The 21,288-nt window shown below is 45.1% G+C and overlaps 1 protein-coding gene across 1 annotated transcript; it reads left to right on the top strand.

Moving 5' to 3' along the window:
* The first annotated feature begins 871 nt into the window (after nt 1–871).
* Nucleotides 872–11,817, top strand: C5AR1 (complement C5a receptor 1). Its single transcript, XM_059904772.1, has 2 exons — nt 872–909; nt 10,371–11,817. Exons 1-2 carry the CDS (start codon nt 907–909, stop codon nt 11,418–11,420), a joined length of 1,053 nt encoding a protein of 350 aa, XP_059760755.1. The 5' UTR covers nt 872–906; the 3' UTR covers nt 11,421–11,817.
* The last annotated feature ends 9,471 nt before the right edge of the window (nt 11,818–21,288 follow it).

The following is a 21,288-nucleotide window of genomic DNA, read 5'->3' as shown; positions in this document are numbered from 1 at the left end:
TGAGGGAGGCAGAGGGAGATTTGAGACACACAGTAGGAGGGAAGGAGATGTGACCGTTAGAGGCAGAGATTTGAGTGATGTGGCCACGAGCCAAGGAATGCTGGCGGAGACAGAACTTGAAGAGGCAGGAACAGATTCTGCTCTGGAGCCTACACAGGAAGTGTGGCCTTGGTAACATTTTGATTTCGGATTTCTGGCCTCTAGAACTGTGAAAGGATACATTTTTGTTGTTTTAAGCTACTCAGTTTATGGCAATTTGTTACAGCAGCAATAAGAAACTAAATCAGGTAGGATCCTTCCCTGCCCCAGACTCCAGCATGTTTCCACAAGAACCCAGAATGGGGCTGGAAAGGATGGTGGTGGCTCTGGGGGGGTGCATGCCATCTTCAAAACTCTAGGGAGGAAGACGGAACAGTCCCCAAGTGCTGGGCCACCTCCACAGACCTGCTGTGCCTCTCTGGGCCTCAATGGAATCTGGTTGGGAGGCTGGGTCTCACAATCTCTGTTTCCCAGGTTTAAGCCAGTTGGACCCCTGAGATTTCCCACTGCTACCTGGGGCCATAGAAGGAAAGGGAGAGATCATCTCAAATGGGGCAAACCAAGGCCTGGAGAGGGGCCGAGGCTAGATGGGGCGGGGGTCTCTTTCGTCTGGCTTCCTCCCTCCTGGGACCTGGGACTTCCTCAGGTTTCGGATCCCCTGCCTCCTTCCTGTGGCTGGGAGGAGGTGATCGGGGCTCTCTGGGTGTGTGCCCCGCGGAAGGAGCCCTAGACCAATGAGAACCCCAAAGGGGAAAGACGGGTCACTTCCTTTCCGCCTATCTGCAGAATCACTTGGGGCTTTAAAAACCACAGCCCTCAGGCGGGAGGGAACCTTTGATCAGCGGAGAACCTGGGAGAGACCTGAATATGGTGAGTCTTGGCGGGGGGAGTGGGGGGCAGACACCCTCTACCTGCGCGCTCTCCCTTCTGGGCGCCGTCTGCTTGCCCCACTCGCCCCTTCTTGCTACCTCTCCCCCTTTCCTTCCTCCTCCTCCCTGCCCTCGATCTCCAGCCCCCGCCTTCTCCCCTCTCCCTCATCTCAGACTCTCCCACTCCAGGTCTGGGAGGCAGCTAAAGAGTTAGATTGTCAAGGGATTATAGGGCCCACGATTAGCTTCGACTTCTTTTTCTTTCTGTTAAATAGCTCCAAATCCCTAAAGGGTATTCTGTGAAACTCCCTTCCCTCCCCAGAGCTTCAGATTCATTGTAGCTTCCCCCAGAGGCAACGGTGGGCACCAGTTTTTGGTGGATCTTTCTGGAAACAGTCTACAGGTGCTCCAGGGCAGCGTAGGGAAAGAAGTAAAGAGTAGTTTGACACGAGGGTCATACTGAAATGGGGTTCAAACCCTGCCTTTCCTGTGTAATAGCGGGAGAGACCCGTCTTTCTGAACCTCCTTCTCCTTATAGCGAAGATGGGGATAGTAACCCTACAGAGCGGAATGTACATCATAGGGTCGTGGAGAGAATTAAATGAGATAATACACAGAAAGCTCTTACAGCGGTGCCTGGCATACAGTTGGTCCTCAATGCTTGTGACGTGTCTATCCTTTCTCCGCCACCCATCCTATAAAGGGAAGTAAGTCTCTTTTACACATTATCCTACGTCTTTTTTTTTTCTTTCATGAATAACATAGTATATTATTGCGCAGCATTTATTGAGCGCTTACTGCATGCCAGGCACTGTGCTAGGCACTTGACATTTACGAATTTTGACTTAAACAATCTGTGAGGAAGGTATCATCCCCATGTATTTCAGGGAAATTGCCTCTTTCCTTTTATCAGCTGTGTGATATGCCAGTGGGAGTTTCCATCTCTTATCAAAGGAGATTTAGGCTGTCCAATACTTTGTCTTTAAAACCAAAATTAGGGAATTCCCTGGTGGTCCAGTGGTTAAACCTTGGTGCTTTCACTGCCGAGGGCTGGTGTTAGATCCCTGGTCAGGGAGCTAAGATCCCACAAACCGTGTGGCAAAACCAAACCAAACCAAAACAAAACCCAAATTACATCTTTGGACCCACATCTGGGTTTCCAGAACTGCAAATGCTGAATCCAAGGCATGGGAAATTTTTATTTTAACAGATATTGACAAAACTTGTACCAATTTACATTCCTCATCTACAGAGCATGAGAGTATCTACTTGTCTAGACCCCCATCTGCATAGTTATATGGAACTTTCTTATTTTTGCCAACCTGAAAGGCAGTTCATTGCATCCTCAAAGGATCTGAAGGCTTGTCTTTTTCTCGTGGTTTTTAAAACGCAAGTGCTTATGTTTCTTCGTGCTCAGGGATGTTGAGTCACAAAGATTGCAAATTCAAGAAGATAAATCTGAGTCGAGATGCTCACCTCCACCCTTGTATCCCATGTCTCAGAGGATGCTATAATGGTTTCAAGTGGTTCTGTGCGTGGATTGTTTAAAGACGTTGTGTCCATGTAGGAACAGGGAGAGGGGTGTTCCAGAAAAAAGCAGACTGTGCCTTCTGCGTATTTTCTAGCTCTGACAGCATTCCTATGTGAGTCTGTTATTTCCACTGTAATGGAGGGGACAGTTGGCAGGACTTTCCTGCTGTGAGGATGGTGAGACTGAAGCCCAGTGAGGGAGGGAAGGGGCTGGGGCAGAGTTTACCACCCACCAGCTGCTTGACTGTAGCCATGTCATGCCTCTTTTTTTAATATTTATTTATTTATTATTTATTTATTTATTTAGCTGTGCTGGGTCTTAGTTGTGTCATGCATGCTGGATCTAGTTCCCTGATCGGAGATCGAACCCAGGCACCCTGCATTGGGAGCACGGAGTCTTAACCACGGGACCACCAGGGAAGTCCCCTGTCATGCCTCTTAAGTCTTTCCACTTTTCTTCCTCCCCCGGGCATCACCCCCATCGAAGCCCCCATCTTCGCTAGCCTGGGTCCCTGCCTCTGCCTCCTCTCTGGTCCTCTTGCCTCTAGTCTTACCTCCTCACAGCAGCCAGACGGATCTTTCTAAAGAGGAACTCTCATCTAGTCCCTCTGCAGCTCCAAGACCATCCATGGCTCCCCATTACCCCAGGATAAAATACATATCCTTTAACACGGCATCTTTGGCTCCTCCAACCTCGTCTTGGCTACCTGCCAGCCACGCTGATGTTCGTTCATTTTTCTGGTGTGTGGACACTCTCTCCGTGTTACCTTGTGGCCTTTTGCCTTGAATGCATGCCCCTCACTCTCAACACACTTGAGGTCTGGTAGCCTCTCAGAGAGGGCTCTGGAGTTGGACTCTCAGAAGTTCTCTCCTACCTCTGCCACTTGCTAACTGCGAGGACTAGGAAAGGTCTCTTAAGCTCTCTGTAGCCTCAGTCTTCTCATCTGTAAAATGGGTGTTGCAATGGCAACAATGCTCATAGGGTCGTCCTGTGGATTAAATGAGATGATACATGGAACTCCCCTGGCGGTCCAGTGGTTAAGACTCCGCGCTTCCACCGCAAGGTGCGCAGGTTCAATTCCTAGTTGGGGAGCTAAGAACCCGCCTGCCACGTGGCCTAAATAAATAAATAAATAAGCGAGCTGTTATGTGAAAAGGACTTAGAACAGAGCTTGGCAATTCTGAATTCTTTTCTCGTAAGCATCTTCTTCACCCTGTTCTCCTCCGATCCATTCATGACTCCTCACTGCCACCACCGTAGTGCAAGGCACCATCATCCCTCACCGCAGCTAGACAATCCCAACCTCCTTTTCTTGTCAGCTTCTGATCGGGAGCCCTTTCTCCACACAACAGACAAGGGCTCTTGAAATGAGCCTGTGAACTTAGGAACAATAAGAGTACCCTGCCCTTGGGGTTGTTGTGGCATAAATACTGTGCTTAGGGAATTGACGAACTAACACCTGGGAAGCATGGAGAACAGCGCCCGGCACTTAGGAATCACTTAGGAGCCCCAGACCTGTGCTGTCCGAGACGGTAGCCACCAGCCACATGTGGCTGGTGAAATTTAATTAAAATGACAGAAAAGTAAAAGTTCACTTCCCAGACGCATCTGCCACGTTTCATGCACTCAACAGCCACAGGTGACTGGTGGCTTCCATCTTGGATGGTGCACATCTGGAACATTTCCATCAGTACAGAAAGTTCTGTTGAATGGTGCTGCGGTTTTATTTCACCAAGACCCTTCTCCTGGTCCCACACCAGGCTGGATTCTCTATTGAACACACTCAGTTCCCATCCCTGGGGATTAATTTCTCTCTCCCAGTAGACCATAACCTCTCCAAGGGCAGGTGCCAGGTATGTCAGGAACAAATCCCCTAGCCTGTTAATATTTGTGCAATGAAGAAATATTATTAGAATCTTTCCTAGACTCCTAGAATGGTAGAACCATGAATTCTTTTGTATAGTCTATATAACATCCATTTTGGGGGGAAAGGGCGGTGCATTCACTGGTATGGCTCTACATAAAAGAAGAACAAAAGCATATATGGTAAAAGCTTCCTTCCAATGCTTGCCCTCCAACCCACTACTTCCCCTCCCCAGGGGGAATCACTGTTACAGATTTCCTCTGCCTGCTTCTGGAACTGGTCTGTGCATACAGAAGCAAGCACACACACACACACACACACACACACACACACATACACACACACACACACACGGAGAGATAGAATGATAGAGACAGAGGGGAGGGAGGGGGAGGAAGGAAGGGAGAGAGAGAGGAAAACTGAGAGAGTGAGAGAGAGAGAGAGATTCCTCTTTTGTAGGTAGCGTGCTTCACGCACTGTTCAGTTCCTGCTTTTTCTATTTCACCCTAGATCTTGGAGCTCTTTCCACACACATCCTTACGTAAACTTCCTCATTCTTTTGACGGTTGCATAGTATTCTTTTGCCTGGATGTGCCATCATTAATTTAGTCAGTCCCCTCTTGCTGGATGCTTCGGCTATTTCCATTCTTTGTAGGGATGCTGCAATGGCAGAACTTTGCAAGCCTTTTTTATCGGGAGCATCCTAGAAATCACAAAGGGTTAGAATCAGCATCTTTTTTCTGCACTTGTGAAGTCAGTGAGAGGAAAGGGCCTCGTGAGTTCATTCCAGAAAAGGAGCTTGTCAGCTGATGAGAGGGGTAATGGTGAGCGTGAGAGCAGGGGGTGGGGAGGCTCCCGTTTTTGGGGTCTGGGTTATTCTGCAGCTAAACATGGCCGAGAGCTTGTGAAACGAGCAGGGACAAAAGTTAGCTTCATGTATCATGTCTGAGGTGGACATTTAAAATATTTAACATCCTGCTAAGGTGCAGAGCCCCCCTGAGCAGGGTCTGGGGCCTCTTGCCATGCTTGGCATTAACCCTTTCGTGATCCGAGCATGGGAACTGGGAGTGGGGGTCCCAAAGTAGAAAATGGGAGGCCAGGGTGCTGGGAGTGGGGATGGTACAGGTGGGTGGCTCAGGGCAGGGGCTCGTTATCAATGGAAATAATTCAACAATTTTAACTTTTTTGAAACATTTTCACGCTTATAGAAAAATTACAAGAATAATACAAAGAACTTCCATATACTCTTTACCCAGATTCTCCAAGTTTGCTTTGTCTATCTATCTATCTATCTATCTATCTATCTATCTATCTATCTACCTATCTACCTATCTATCTGTCATCTACTGTCTTTTTGTCCTGAACCAGTTGAGAGTAAGCTGCAGGCATCATGTCCTTTGCCCCCCACATGTCTCGGTGTCTCCTTCTCAAGAACAAGGACATTCATTTACACGAGCACAGCACAATGATCTATGTCAGGAAATGTACTGTTTGGTGAGATACTATTATCTATATCCAAACGGTGCAATACTAGATAATATTCAAACTTGCTCAATTGTCCAAATAATGCCCTTTAGAGTGAATTTGTTTTTCCTGCTCCAGACTCTGGTTCAGGATGTCACATTACATTTGGTTGTCCTGGCTCTTTAGTCCCCATTCATCTGGAACAGTCCTTTGGTCCTTTCTTGTCTTTATGACACTGGCATTTTAATTTTAATTCCGTATAATTCACGTAACATACAATTCACCATTTTTTAAATTAATTAATTTATTTATATTAATTATTATTGGAGTTTGGTTGCTTTGCAATGTTGTGTTAGCCTCTACTGTACAACAAAATGAATCAGCCATACACACTAATTCACCATTTTAAAGTGTACCATTCAGCGACATTTAGTACATTCAAGATGTTGTCCCATCACTATCTTTATCTATTTCCAGAACCTTTTAATCACCCTCAAAAAAACCCTGTACCCATTAAGCACTCCCTCCCTGATTCCCTTCCCCCAGTCCCTGGCAATGACTAGCACATTCCCCATCTCTATGGATTTGCCTATTCTGGACGCCTCATGTAAATGGAATCATACAATATGTGACCTTTCGTGTCTGACTTCTTTCACTCAGCATAATGTTTACAAGCTTCATCCACGTTGTAGCTTGTATCAATACTTCATCCCTTTTTATGGCTAAATAATATTCCACTGCATGGGTATAGCTACCCTGTTCATCCACTCATCAGCTGACATTGACATTTTCCCTCTGAATAATTTAATCACTACTATGGCTCTACCAGCAAGTACCCTGGACCATCAGCCCGATTGACCCAGTTGACCTTAGGGTAACATAAAGGAACTAGAAATAAAAAACAGTTGTTCAGAGAAAGATCTGAGCTCTTCAATAATTGTAAGATCGATAAATAATAAGAGCATTGCCATTTCTCATCTCCCTATTGTGTACCAGGCATTTTGCCAGGTGCTTGAACATTTTTCATCTTATTTAATCCGCGAGCTGGGTGTTTAGTGGGTATCAACCTCAGCCTGCAAATTTAGGTGCCCTCAGAATCCAGCTCTTATTATTTCTATAATAATGATTTCTATTTTTCTCTATCTCCTTTCTCTGGGTTGGTGACAAAGTCACCTTCAGGGGTGGGCTCCAAGGGCCACAGACCTCACCCCTCAAGTGTCCTTACCCCATTGACAGCCCCCCTGGAGATGCCCAGGGGCAGCCTGCCTGGGTTTGCATCCCAATCTAAACAGAGTTGAATTCCCATCTATGTGACTGGAACAGGCTACTTGATCTTCTGGTGCCTCTGTTTTCTCATCAATAAAATGGACATATTAATAGAACCTACTTGTAGGGTCATGGTCAGGATTGAAAGAGCTAATGCTGTGCTTGGAGCATAGTAGATGCTCAATCAATACTGTCTACTTTAGTATGATCATTCCGTGTCCTGCATGGGGATTTTTCTGCTGTGTCTGGTGCCTCTGGGTTACAGTTTTGCATCCAAGGCTGTTTGCAGCTCAGCTGCTACCCTTTCTCTCTTGGGGCGGTATGATACTTCCAGGCAGCTCTGTCTGGGGAAGAAGTGCTCAAGACTTTTCTGTTCTTTATTTTATTATGGAAAATTTCAAACACACAAAAATAGAGAGAATAATATTGTGAATGCCCAATGTACCCATCACCCAGCCTCCAGTAGTTATCAACACTTTGCCATTCTAAGTCATCTTTGGTCCTCCCTTCCTCCCTTCCTTCTTCCTTCCTCTCTCCTTCCCTCTAGCTATTTTTTTTCTGGAGTGTTTTAAAGCAAATCCAAAACATCCTATTTCACTTGCTAAGTATCTCTATCAGAAATAGCCTTCCCCCACTTTTTGAAAACATAAGCACAGTATCATATCACCCTCAACAAAATTAGCAATAATTCCTTACTATCGTCAAATATTCAGTCCATTTTTAAATCTCCCAGATGGTCTCTAAAATATCTTCTTTCCCATATGATTATTCCAATTGGATCCAACCAAGGTCTCCATTTTGCCTTTGGTTGATATGCTTCTTAAATCTCTTTTAATCCATGACACTTCCTGTTCCTTCCCCTGCCCCTTTTTTTTAAATCTTTTGGCCGCGCTGCACGACATGTAGGATCTTAGTTCCCCAACCAGGGATTGAACCTGGGCTCCCTGCATTGGAAGCGGGGAGTCTTAGCCACTGGACCGCCAGAGAAGTCCCTCCCCTTCTTTTTTAAAAATGCCATTTATCTGTGAGAGTAACAAGACCATTTGTCCTGTAGAGTTTCCTGAGTTCTGATTGGGCTGATTTTGTCCCTGTGGTGTTATTTATCGTGTTCCTCTCTCCTCTGCTTTTCCTGTAAACTGGTAGTTTTAGATCTAGAATCTTGATTAGATTTACCTTCATTTTTTTTTTTTTTTGCAAAAATTACTTCATAGGTGGTGCCGTATCCTTTCTACTGCATCACATCAGATAGAGCAAATGTCTACTTGTCTCTCTTCTCAAGGTGCTGAGGTTGGCTGGAGGGTTTGCGGTGCCAGCTCAACCTATTTATTATATTTATCAGTTTTTCACCTGATGGTTTTATTAGATGTTGTTGATTGTCATTCAGATCCATGTTTCCTTAAGTCTATCATTCCTTCTGCAAGTATTATTTTTGGATTCTTCTCTAAAGAAGGCCCGCCCACATTGACTCTTTATTTCCCTGAAATATACTCTGTACAGAAATGGCAGGATAAGTGCTTGATTCATTCCCTTTCCAGAATAAAAATGTGACCAATGGGTTTATTTGCTTTTATTACCATTATGAACTCATAGATCTTTATTATTAATGTATTTTATTGCATCACAGTTATTTATTATTATTATTATTATTATTATTATATACTCAAATTGTGCCATCTTTTTGACTAGTGAGAGCTTTTTCAGGCTGTCTCTTTGATATGTCCCTATCATTATTTAAAATTTTTTCTTACTTTCTAGTGTGAGCTGTTCTGGGCTCATCTTGTATATTTTCTGTCCCAGAACAGGAATCAGCCTTTCTCCAAGGAGCCCTGGTTCCTTTGAATGCCAGGTGGTAATTAAAGACCACAATCTGTGCGCTAAGATACCCCTTGTTCTTGAACTCATATCCTTCTCTATTCCTTTCATCCCTTCTGCCCTGCCTCTAGCAAGGTACAAGTCTATTCCTTATTCTTATTTCTTATTCTTCCTCTTGCTGCCCCTAAATATTTTCTCTCTGCTCTGAGACTGAGGTTTTGGAATAATGATAGCTAAAACTGAAGGATTGCTAGGAGTTAGCCAGGAATGAAATGGAGGCATGAAGCAGTAATGGAACTTGCAGAGGGCCATGTAGGCTTCAAGTAGGACAGTCGGGATCTGGATCCTAGTGTCGTGCTGAGCCATCCTGGTACCCAGGGCAGAAGGACACATGTGTGCCCCTATCTACACTTAGGAAAATAGCCTTCCATGGTTTGAACCAAGTAGAAAAAGTAAATAAAGCTGTACCAACCCCCTTCCCAAAACAACCCCTCCTAAAACCCCATGACTATACATAAAGCCCCACATTGCTTGATATGTTTGCACGCCATTGTCAACCTGCAAAAACCCGCCCAGCTGGGAATGAAAACTGTGGGCTGATCTGCAGGTTCCTCTTGCATAATAATGCAGGGTCATAAACCAAACAAACAACTGCAGTAGGTTGTCTTTACTTAAAATTAGAATTTTTTTCCACTGTGGTTTTTTTTCTGGGGGGGGGGAATTCATCTTGATTCTTTAAAATATTGCATTAAGATATTATATATCTTCACTTTGCTGTACACCTGAAACTAACACAACATTGTAAATCACCTATACTCCAATGAAAATTTAAAAAATAAGTAAATAAAATTTAGGGAATAGCTCAGAACTTGGGCTATCAGTTTTGGATTTATGTGCATATGATTATTAGCTTATTCTCCTCTAAGTATTAAAGTGCAGAATTAACTTTAAAAAAAGATATTATGTATCTTGATGACCGGTGGTCCCTGTCTACACCGTATGCCTGAGTACATGAGGCCCTGCTGAAACACTGCTGACTCTGGGTAGCTGCTCCCAGGCAGAGCACAGAGCTGCCTCAGTGGGTGGGAGGCAGCAAAAGGGGGTGACGCTGCTGGTGGTGGTGTTGGTGGGGGAACTACCTACTCAGTAATATCATCTCAGTTTGTTGGTGACATTAAAGATGTCTAACAAGCAGTGTGTCATGGGTACTGGCCAGAGTGGATAGCGACCACAGTATTGTAGCAGGCCTAGGCTTTAACCATTCGGTTGCTAGATTCTGGGGAAGTCCAGGGACTTCAGGGGGAGGTGGCAGGATGGCACAGAGACCCATTAGCATGGAAGGGTTTTCACCACTTTAATAAGTGGTATGACACCCCAGCTGGCTCTCAGCCGGCAGCATCCCCATTTCCCCGGGAGAAACCTAAGACTTAAAGAAGTGGAGTGATGGGCTTTGAGTAGCTCTGATGGGCCCCCCTGCCACCTGTCTGCAGACTTATACCATCCCTGCTTCTCTGATTCCACCCAGGACTCCATGACTAATAGCACCCCTGATTACTACGATTATAGCAACTGGACCGATAACCCCAACATACTGGTGGATGACTCTTCCCAAACCCGCAGGCTGCCTGCTCCAGATGTGATCGCCCTGGTTATCTTTGCAGTCGTCTTCCTGGTGGGAGTGCCAGGCAATGCCCTGGTGGTCTGTGTGACGGGGTCCGAGGTCAGGCGAACCATCAATGCCATCTGGTTTCTCAACCTGGCGGTGGCTGACCTCCTCTCCTGCCTGGCGCTGCCCATCTTGTTTGCATCCATTGTCCAGCACAACGACTGGCCCTTCGGTGGCACTGCTTGTGGAATCCTGCCCTCTCTCATCCTGCTTAACATGTTTGCCAGCATCTTGCTCCTGGCCACGATCAGCGCCGACCGCTTCCTGCTGGTGTTTAATCCCATCTGGTGCCAGAACTATCGAGGGGCCCGCTTGGCCTGGGTGGCCTGCGGTGTGGCCTGGGCCTTGGCTCTGCTGCTGACCGTACCTTCCTTTGTGTTTCGTAAGGTCCATGTGGAGCACTTCCCACCCAAGGTGATGTGCGTGCTTGACTATGGTAAGGACGGTTTATATACAGAGAGGGCCGTGGCCATCATCCGGCTGGTCGTGGGCTTCCTGGGCCCGCTGGCCACACTTACAGTCTGTTACACCATCCTTCTGATCCGGGCCTGGAGCCGCAGTGCTACCCGCTCCACCAAGACTCTCAAGGTGGTGGTGGCAGTGGTGGCCAGCTTCTTTGTCTTCTGGCTGCCCTACCAGGTGACAGGGATGTTGCTGTTTTTTTTCCACAAGGCAAACTTCAAATCCGTGTCCACTTTGGATGCCCTGTGTGTCTCCATAGCTTATATCAACTGCTGTATTAACCCCATCATCTACGTGGTCGCTGCCCAGGGCTTTCATGCCCGGTTCCTCAAGTCCCTCCCCTCCAGGATCCGGGATGTGTTGGTCGAAGAGTCCGTGGGCAGGGAGAGCAAGTCCAACACGTTCTCCACGGTGGACACCCCGACCCTGAAGAGCCAGGCGGTGTAAGGCGAGGCCTCTCTGGCCACCATCTTTCCGGCGCTCAACCAAACTTCCGGTCCATTCACATTGCTTATTGGATCTTGGCGAGGTGGGTGACGGTTGAGTGAATTCGCCTCCATGCCTTCCATCTTTCCCGGCCTTGTCCTTCCTCTTCCAGGCGAACCCTTCTCATCACTCGGCATTTCCAAGATTAGCACATCCTTCTAGGGACCCACAACCTTTCTTTCCATCCAAGGCCTTTGGAAAACAAACAGCACCCAATATACCTGGAGTCCTTCCATAGAACAACACATTCGTGTGCAGAGAGTGTGAATACGTTAGATACATAGAACCCAGACAAACAGAAACATTCAAACCTTGAAGAAAAGAGTTCTATATTTATTTTATGGAGAGTTGGCAAAAAAAAAAAAAAAATGTAACTGGCGTCTCAGAAGTTATTCTTGTTTAGTACAAAGCAAAAGTCCACGGACCTATCTCAGCTTTTGGAATTGAGTTGATTTAAAGAAAAACAGTAAGTTAGTATGTTACTTCACTGGGTTAAAAAAAAAAGTATTAAGTAAAAAGATGTTATATGGTTATGGCAAAAAGCAAGCAGTGAGGAAGACACCTAGGGTTGGGAAACATTGGTTGGGCCCCTCCAGGGAATGCGGTCCCAGGGGAATTTGCTGTTTTATGTCGTCAACTGCTGTTTTGTTTGCACTGAAAAAAAAATTAAACATTTTCTTTTGACCTCATTTAAATTCTCATGCCGTTGGGCTGTAAGTAGTAAAACGGAGTGATCCTGGGTACCTTTGACCTGTTTCCTGCAATAGGCACGTCTTGCAAAATTACAATATCACAACCAAGATGTTGACATGAATACAGGTCATTGTCGTCACTGCCAGGATCCCTCGTGACACCCTTTTCTAGCCACTCGCACTGCCTTCTACCCTCCCCAGCCTTGTCCTGAACCCCTAGCAACCACGAATCCTCTCCCCATCTCTGTGATTTGGTCCTTTCAAGAATGTTATATCAATGGACTCATACATATATAACATACAAAACATGTAACCTTTGGACTTTCAAAAAAACTAGTACGCACCAGTTGAAAAATGAAAATAAAAAATAATAAATGTTGAAATGTTGCGTTGTTTATAACTGACTTGGAAATATTCCTGCTTAGTGTTTTGTGTGTGTGTGTGTGTGTGTGTCCACATTGGCTAGAAATATTGTACAGACCAACAGAAATATGATGTGAGCCACGTAAGTAGTTTAAAACTTTTTACTAGCCACGTTAAAAATTTAATTGAAAAGGATGAAATAATAGTAATATATTTAATAATGTAATGCAATTATATGTTATATTAACAACGATATGAATGCTATATTAATTATATTATAATAATTTATTATATATTGTATGATTATATGTTACATGAATATCTATGTAGTATATAATATTATATAATAATTTTGTTTATAATTATATAATATATAAATATGTAATATAACAAAATATATAACATATATCATACTATATTAATGTATATATGTATGAATATATTATAGTAATATTAGTGCTATTAATATATTTATATATTACTATATATAAAGATATCTAATATAAATTGATAAAATAATAATATAATCAATAATAAATTTTTCTTAACTCAGTATATTGAAAATATTTTTATTTTGACATGTAATCAGTGTGAAAAATTATTACTGAGGTCTTTTACATTCTTTTTTTTTTTTTTTTAATAACTTTTTTTAATAGCTGCACAGTATTTTTTTTTTAATAGTAATCTTTTATTTATTTATTATATTTATTTTTGGCTGTGTTGGGTCTTCGTTTCTGTGCGAGGGCTTCCCCCAGCTGCGGCAAGTGGGGGCCACTCCTCATCGCGGTGCGCGGGCCTCTTCACTATTGCGGCCTCTCCCGCTGCGGAGCACAGGCTCCAGACGCGCAGGCTCAGCAGTTGTGGCTCACGGGCCCAGCCGCTCCGCGGCACGTGGGATCCCCCCAGACCAGGGCCCGAACCCGCGTCCCCCGCATTAGCAGGCAGACCCCAAACCACTGCGCCATCAGGGAAGCCCTTACATTCTTTTTTTAATTGAAGTATAGTTAATTTACAATGTTATGTTAGTTTCAAGTGAACAGCAAAGTGATACAGTTATACATATATTCTTTTTCAGATTCTTTTCCATTATAGGTTATTACAAGATATTGAGTATAGTTCCCTCCTGTGCTATACAGTAGGTCCTTGTTGTTTATCTATTTTATATATAGTAGTGTGTATATGTTAATCCCAACCTCCTAATTTATCTATCCCCTCACCCCACTATCTCCTCTGGTAACCATAAGTTTGCTTTCTATGTCTGTATTTCTGTTTTGTAAATAAGTTCATTTGTATCATTTTTTTTAGATTCCACATATGAGTGATATTGTATGGTATTTGTCTTTCTCTGACTTACTCCACTTAAAATGATAATCTCTAGGTCCATCCATGTTGCTGCAAATGGCATCATTTCATTCTTTTTTATGGCTGAGTAATATTCTTTTGTATATATGTACCACATCTTCTTCATCCATTCATCTGTCAATGGACATTTAGGTGGTTTCCATGTCTTGGCTATTGTAAATAGTGCTGTTATGAACATTGGGGTGCATGTGTCTTTTCTAATTAGAGTTTTATGTGGATATATGCCCAGGAGTGGGATTGCCAGGTCATATGGTAACCCTATTTTTAGTTTTTTAAAGGAACCTCCATACTGTTCTCCATAGTGGCTGCTACATTTTACATTTTTTTTTTTTTTGGTACTGTCTTCAAAATCCTGGATGTGTTACAGTCACAGCACGTCTCCATTCAGGCTGGCACACTACAAGTGCCCAGGGAGCCACACAGAGCTGGTGTCCCCTGAATCCGACGACCACATAGATATCGACTCCCTCCTTCTTTTTGCAAGGGCTGGCTGGGTCCAGGGTACAGCCTTCAGCATGGGGCGCTGGGCTGGGATTTTGCCTAATTCCGATGGGAAACATAGCTGAATCCTGCTACTACAGTGTTCTCATGTCTGCCTTGGGGACAACTTTTATTTAAAGATGCTGTCTGAGCACCTAGAGTGACAGGTGCTCTGCAGGACTTCCAGAAGAGGTTGTGTGTGGTTTTTGATAGTAAATGTTGGTACCTGCGCAGACCCTCTAGCAGCAAGATTGTTGGGGGAAGACCTGAGCCCCAGCTACCTTCAGGTCTGATACCCGCTGTAAAGATGCTGGCGATCTTGGATGTCCCTTCTGCCTGGTCAGCCCACAGCCCTCCTTCCACCCTCCTCCCAGCTGCTTGGGCCTCCTCCCTGGCTGGTTCCAGGCCGGCTGGGTATCCTCTCTCTCAGTGTGATCCTTCCCTGCCTCCTCTGCAGACTTTCTTCCTCTGCCCTGAAATGTTGGCTTTCTAGAGGTCTCTTGAACAGGCTTCCTACTTTTGTGACTTCATCCAATACCTTCACAGTTCTCTCTCTCTCTTCAGGGTGTGGCCTCCGGACCTACTTTGCCCAAAATGATCTCAGCATCTTCTCCCAAACCTCCCCCTCCCTTTGCATTCCCCAACCCAGGGGGTGCCCTACCGTCCATATAGTCACCCAAGCCTGCACTTGGGACCCATGCTGGACGCCACCCTCTTCCCACCCCATGCCTTTCATGGTCCAAGCCCTCCATCCTCTCCCACTTGGATCCCTGCTCCTTCTCCTGCCTGGTCTCCCAGCTGCTTGGTCTGTTTTTAAAAGACCACCCCTATCGCTAGTCTACCTTCCTTTAGGGTGCAGCCTCCTCCAGGAAGTCCTCCCTGACTTCCCACCCCTATGCTCCATCTCTGTTCCTGGCCATCCTCTGGCTTTCCTGGTTTGGGCAGTGGGCTGCAGGCAGTGGGGTCTTTCCTTCACGCTGATTTGGAAAGGAGATGCTTCCCAGAAGCTGGACCCCACAGCGGTCTTCTAGAAACACTTGGAGGCCAACATGTGGGATCCAGGTGTCTTCTTCAAGGCATCCTCAGCCTGGTGTTGATCAGTGCTGCCCAGGAGGGAAGTGGGTTGAAGGGCCAGGCGATTGTGAAATCTGGAGCCTGGGAAATCTGCTAAGTCAACAAGTTCTAAAGAGGAAGTGGGGAAAGGAAGGGAATGATGGGTTTGGCTGAGTTGGCAGTGTTCCTACCTCCACTCCCACCCCCCTAAGTCCCCTGTCACGGCCCCACCCGTTGCTCAGATCTGGCTCCCCAAGGCCTGGGGGGTCAGAGACTCCCGCCCTGCATCTGTGCCATGTGACCTTCCCAAGCACCCCATCTCCAACCTCCAGGACGGTATTACTCCAAATTCTTGTTGTCTGATAGGAATATAATGCAAACCACACGCATGATTTTACATTTTTCAGCAGACAAGCAAGAGACAAGCAAAGAGAAACAAAAAGAATCAGGTTAAAATGAATTTTGGTGCTATATTTTATTGAACCAAAGATATTTCAAGCACTGTCATTTCAATATGTGATTGGTATAAAAAGTTATTGAGAGATTTTGCATTCTTTTTTTTTCATGCCAAGTCTTCGAAATTTGGTGTGTATCACAGAATCTTTCATCTTAGATCCAGCTCATTTTTTTTTCTGGTTCTTATGCAATATATTCTTTTAACTCTCTAATTATAATTTATTAATTATAATAAATCTTTTTTCTTTACCTCTTTGCACTATTTCTGTTTTCACACAGTTGTTTGGTTGTCTTGTTTATTTTCATCTCTGGTTTCAACTTAACATTTTTCTTCCTGTGTCCGGTTATCTTTTTTGTTTTTTGAATTTTATTTTATTTATTTTTTTATACAGCAGGTTATTAGTTATCCATTTTATACATATTAGTGTATACATGTCAATCCCAATCTCCCAATTCATCCCAATCCCCCCCCCCGGTCACTTTCCCTCCTTGGTGTCCTTACATTTGTTCTCTACATCTGTGTCTCTATTTCTGCCCTGCAAACCAGTTCATCTGTACCATTTTTCTAGGTTCCACATATATGCGTTAATATACGATATTTGTTTTTCTCTTTCTGAATTACTTCACTCTGTGTGACAGTCTCTAGATCCATCCACGTCTCTACAAATGACCCAATTTCTTTCCTTTTTATGGCTGAGTAATATTCCATTGTATATATGTACCACATCTTCTTTATCCATTCGTCAGTCGATGGGCATTTAGGTTGCTTCCATGACCTGGCTAGTGTAAATAGTGCTGCAATGAACATTGGGGTGCATGTGTCTTTTTCTCTGGGTATATGCCCAGTAGTGGGATTGCTGGGTCATGTGGTAATTCTATTTTTAGTTTTTTAAAGAACCTCCATACTGTTCTCCATAGTGGCTGTATCAATTTACATTCCCACCAACAGTGCAAGAGGGTTCCCTTTTCTCCACACCCTCTCTAGCATTTGTTGCTTGTAGATTTTCTGATGATGCCCATTCTAACTGGTGTGAGGTGATACCTCATTGTAGTTTTTTTTTATTTTTTAATTTATTTATTTTTGGCTGCTTTGGGTCTTAGTTGCTGCACGCGGGCTTTCTCTGGTTGTGGTGAGCAGGGGCTACTCTTTGTTGTGGTGCGTGGGCTTCTCATTGCGGTGGCTTTTCTTGTTGCGGAGCACGGGCCCTAGGAGCGCGGGCTTCAGTAGTTGTGGCACGTGGGCTCAGTAGTTGTGGCTCGCGGGCTCTAGAGCACAGGCTCAGTAGTTGTGGCACGTGGGCTTCAGTAGTTGTGGCGCACGGGCTTAGTTGCTCCGCGGTGTGTGGAATCAGACCAGGGCTCGAACCTGTGTCCCCTGCACTGGCAGGCGGATTCTTAACCACTGCGCCACTAGGGAAGCCCTCATTGTAGTTTTGATTTGCATTTCTTTAATAATTAGTGATGTTGAGCAGCTTTTCATGTGCTTCTTGGCCGTCTGTATGTCTTCTTTGGAGAAATGTCTACTTAAGTCTTCTGCCCATTTTTTGATTGGGTTGTTTGTTTTTTCAATATTGAGCTGCATGAGCAATCCGGCTCATTCTAAATGCTCAGTAGCCTCATGTGGCCAGTGGCTACCATATTGGACAGCTCAGGGCTAGAATATCTTGATTAATGTTCAGATCATCTACAAAATTGTAACATCTAACAGCTGGAGTTTTATACTTCTAACACTTGAAGATTCTGGTGTGACATTCTAAAATCCTGTGATTCAAATAGTCTGTGGCTAATGTTGTAGGATCCCTTGGGTCAAATCACCTATGATTCCAACTTTCTGAAAGTCTGCGATGCCAGCAATTCAGCCTTCAGAGTCTTTGAACTAGATCAGGCGTTAGCAAACTCCAGCCTGTGGGCCAAATCCAGCCCACTGCTTGTTTTTGTGAATAAAGTTTTATTGGAACACAGCCATGCCATTCAATCTGTGGCCACTTTCATTCTACCAGAGAGATGAATGACTTCTTGACCAGCAAAAACTAAAACATTTACTCTCAGTTCTCTCGCTGAAAAAGTTTACCCTTGATCTAGATATTCAAAGATTCTAAGATGGATGGTGATTTTACAGATGCTAATTTGTTGTACTTTGTACTTTACACAAGTTACAGGCACTCTTTTCTATGCATCAGATATCACGTAACAATATGTATTGTTCAAAAGAGACTGGTTTCCCCATCTTGGCCACTCACTCTCTTGGGCTTCTAGAATTCCATTAGGCTGCACTCCATGAAATTACCAGACTTCATCCTATTTTAGGGTGAGGGGGTATAACAGTTTATTTATTACTTAAAAAAGCTTGTAAGATACACATAACATAAAACTCACCATTAGTAGCATTTAGTATATCCACAATGTTGTGCAATTGTCACCACTATGTAACTAGTTCCAGAACATTTTCACCACCCCAAAATAAAGACCCCATTCCTATCAAGCAGTTACTTTCCATTCACGTCCTCCCTTCCCCTCAGGCCCTGGTCATCATTAATCTGCTTTCTGTTGCCACGATTTGCCAGACTTCAACCTCTTTTGACTCACAAAACTGGCAATTTCATATGGGTCAATTTAATAACCTTCTAAGGATGTCCTCATTGTAAGTTTCTCCACTGTTGAGGGGCTGGTACTCAGAATCTCGCAGGGTATCTGTAAAACGAATCCCACTCCCCCAAAAGCCCCTCACTTTTCATAACAGCTGTGTCCCTGTCCCCGTTCACAGCATCCCCCAGATCCCCAGGTAAGATCCCCCAGCTCCAGAGACACCAGAAAGCCTTAGCTTCCCAGAATCTGAGAAACGTATGCCCGAGACTCAGTGACCGAGGAGTTTAAGATCAAGTGATCTAGGCTTCCCTGGTGGCGCAGTGGTTGAGAATCTGCCTGCCAATGCAGGGGACATGGGTTCGAGCCCTGGTCTGGAAGATCCCACATGCCGCGGAGCAACTGGGCCCGTGAGCCACAACTACTGAGCCTGCGCGTCTGGAGCCTGTGCTCCACAACAAGAGAGGCCGCGACAGTGAGAGGCCCGCGCACCGCGATGAAGAGTGGCCCCCGCTTGCCGCAACTAGAGAAAGCCCTCGCACAGAAACGAAGACCCAACACACCCAAAAATAAATAAATAAATAAATGAATTTATTAAAAAAAAAAAAAAAAGATCAAGTGATCTGAGAAACACACCCCTGTAAACTCAAGATCAGAGAAGGTCTGGGACTTCCCTGGCAGTCCAGTGGTTAAGACTTTGCCTTCCAATGCAGGGGGTGCAGGTTCGATCCCTGGACAGGGAGCTAAGATTCCACATGCCTTGCGGCCAAAAAACCAAAACATAAAACAGAAGCAATATTGAAACAAATTCTATAAAGACTTTAAAAATGGTCCAGATCAGAAAGATGAGAGAAAGTTTGAGCCGATAAAAGACAGTGCCTCACTGGACACCACCCCGCCCCCACAATGCTTGTTCCATGCTAGTTTCTCTTTCTGACCAGGGTGGGTTCCCACAGGGGCCTGGGGCTGGTGGGATGTGGGGATGAGGAGGCCCCCCCCAGAACATGGTGGAAGGGGGTGGTCTGGGGCCAGTCTCGGCCAAGACTGGGTCATGCAGAGACACCCCAGCTCACGCTGCGAGTTCTAGTGTCTTGACAGAAAAATAACTTCCTTTACCAACATGAGTTTATTCTCCAAACAACAACAAAAGAAATGTATAAATAGGGCTTCCCTCGTGGTGCAGTGGTTAAGAATACGCCTGCCAATGCAGGGGACGCGGGTTCGAGCCTTGGTCCGGGAAGATCCCCCACGCCGCGGAGCAACTAAGCCTGTGCGCCACAACTACTGAGCCTGCGCTCTAGGGCCCGTGAGCCACAACTACTGAAGCCTGCGCACCTAGAGCCCGTGCTCCACAACAAGAGAAGCCACCGCAATGAGAAGCCCGCACACCACAACAAAGAATAGCTCCCGCTCACCGCGACTAGAGAAAAGCCCACGCGCAGCAACGAAGACCCAAGGAAGCCAAAAATAAATAAATAAATAAAATTAAAAAAAAAAAAAAAGAAATGTATAAATGTGCCCCCTCAACCTCTAAAGCACACACACACAGTGGCAGAAACACCGAAAACCGCTGAATAAAGGGTTCCAAAGTTGGAATAAATAAGGGCCACTTCCTCTTGCTAAGTCTGTCTTCCTAAAATGTAAGTTTAAAAAATTGATAGCATATGCTTTTTTTTTTTTTTGCATATGCTTTTTATTACTGCTAATTTAACAAACATGTACACAGCATCTCCTGTGTGCCAGGCGCTGTTGTGTGTATTTTATTTTATTATTATTATTTTTAAAGGTGATTTTCTTTCTTTTTTAAAAATTTATTTTATTTAATTTATTTTTATTTTTGGCTGTGTTGGGTCTTCGTTGCTGCACGTGGGCTTTCTCTAGTTGCGGCGAGCGGGAGCTACTCTTCGTTGCGGTGCGCGGGCTTCTCATTGCGGTGGCTTCTCTAGTTGTGGAGCACGGGCTCTAGGCGAGTGGGCTTCAGTAGTTGTGGCACGTGGGCTCAGTAGTTGTGGCGCACGGGCTTAGTTGCTCTGCGGCATGTGGGATCTTCCCGGACCAGGGCTTGAACCCGTGTCCCCTGCATTGGCAGGCGGATTCTTAACCACTGCACCACCAGGGAAGCCCTGTTGTGTGTATTTTAAATCTCTTTACCCATTTAATGCCTGTAGCTAAAACGTCCATTTCACAGATGAGGAAGTTGAGGCTCAGAAGGGTTGAGGCCCAGAAACTCATCAGTGGGAAACCTGGAATATGTATCTTATCTCTGTGGCTCTCAAATCCATGTTCTCAGCCTCCGCGCTGTGCTCGGAAGGAGGTTAGGAACCACTATGCTCAAAATCTTCACATTTTATTTATTATTTATTTATTTTATTTATTATTATTATTTTTAAAATGTTTGGCCACACCGCGCGGCTTGCAGGATCTTAGTTCCCTGACCCGGGATCGAACCCACACCCTCGGCAGTGAAAGCGCAGAGTCCTAACCACTGGACCACCAGGGAATTCCCCAAATCTTCCCATTTTAAAGAGGGAAAACAGAGGCTCCACAGAGCGGATAGGACTTGTTTGTGTTTTGTCTGCCTCTGAAGCCTTAGGCCCTGTGCTGGGCACCCCTGGCCTTTTGGTGGAGGCTGTGACCCTGAGCTGTCTCCCTCAGAACATGTGAGGTGGGAGGAATACTGATCTGTCTTCAAGGCTCTGCAGAGGGCAGAAGGGAGGGGCTGGGTGCACAGTTGGAGTCTGGGGCGGGGATGCGGGTAGCAGGCAGTGGGGACTTGGTGAGGAAGACCTCAGAGGGCCCTGCAGGGACAGTGAGTCTAGGCCAAGACCCCCAGGCCTTGA

This window comes from Balaenoptera ricei, chromosome 19 (assembly GCF_028023285.1).
Source record: "Balaenoptera ricei isolate mBalRic1 chromosome 19, mBalRic1.hap2, whole genome shotgun sequence".
Taxonomy (NCBI): domain Eukaryota; kingdom Metazoa; phylum Chordata; class Mammalia; order Artiodactyla; family Balaenopteridae; genus Balaenoptera; species Balaenoptera ricei.
The sequence above is the reverse complement of the archived record's forward strand: the minus strand, read 5'-3'. Positions and strand labels throughout refer to the sequence as shown.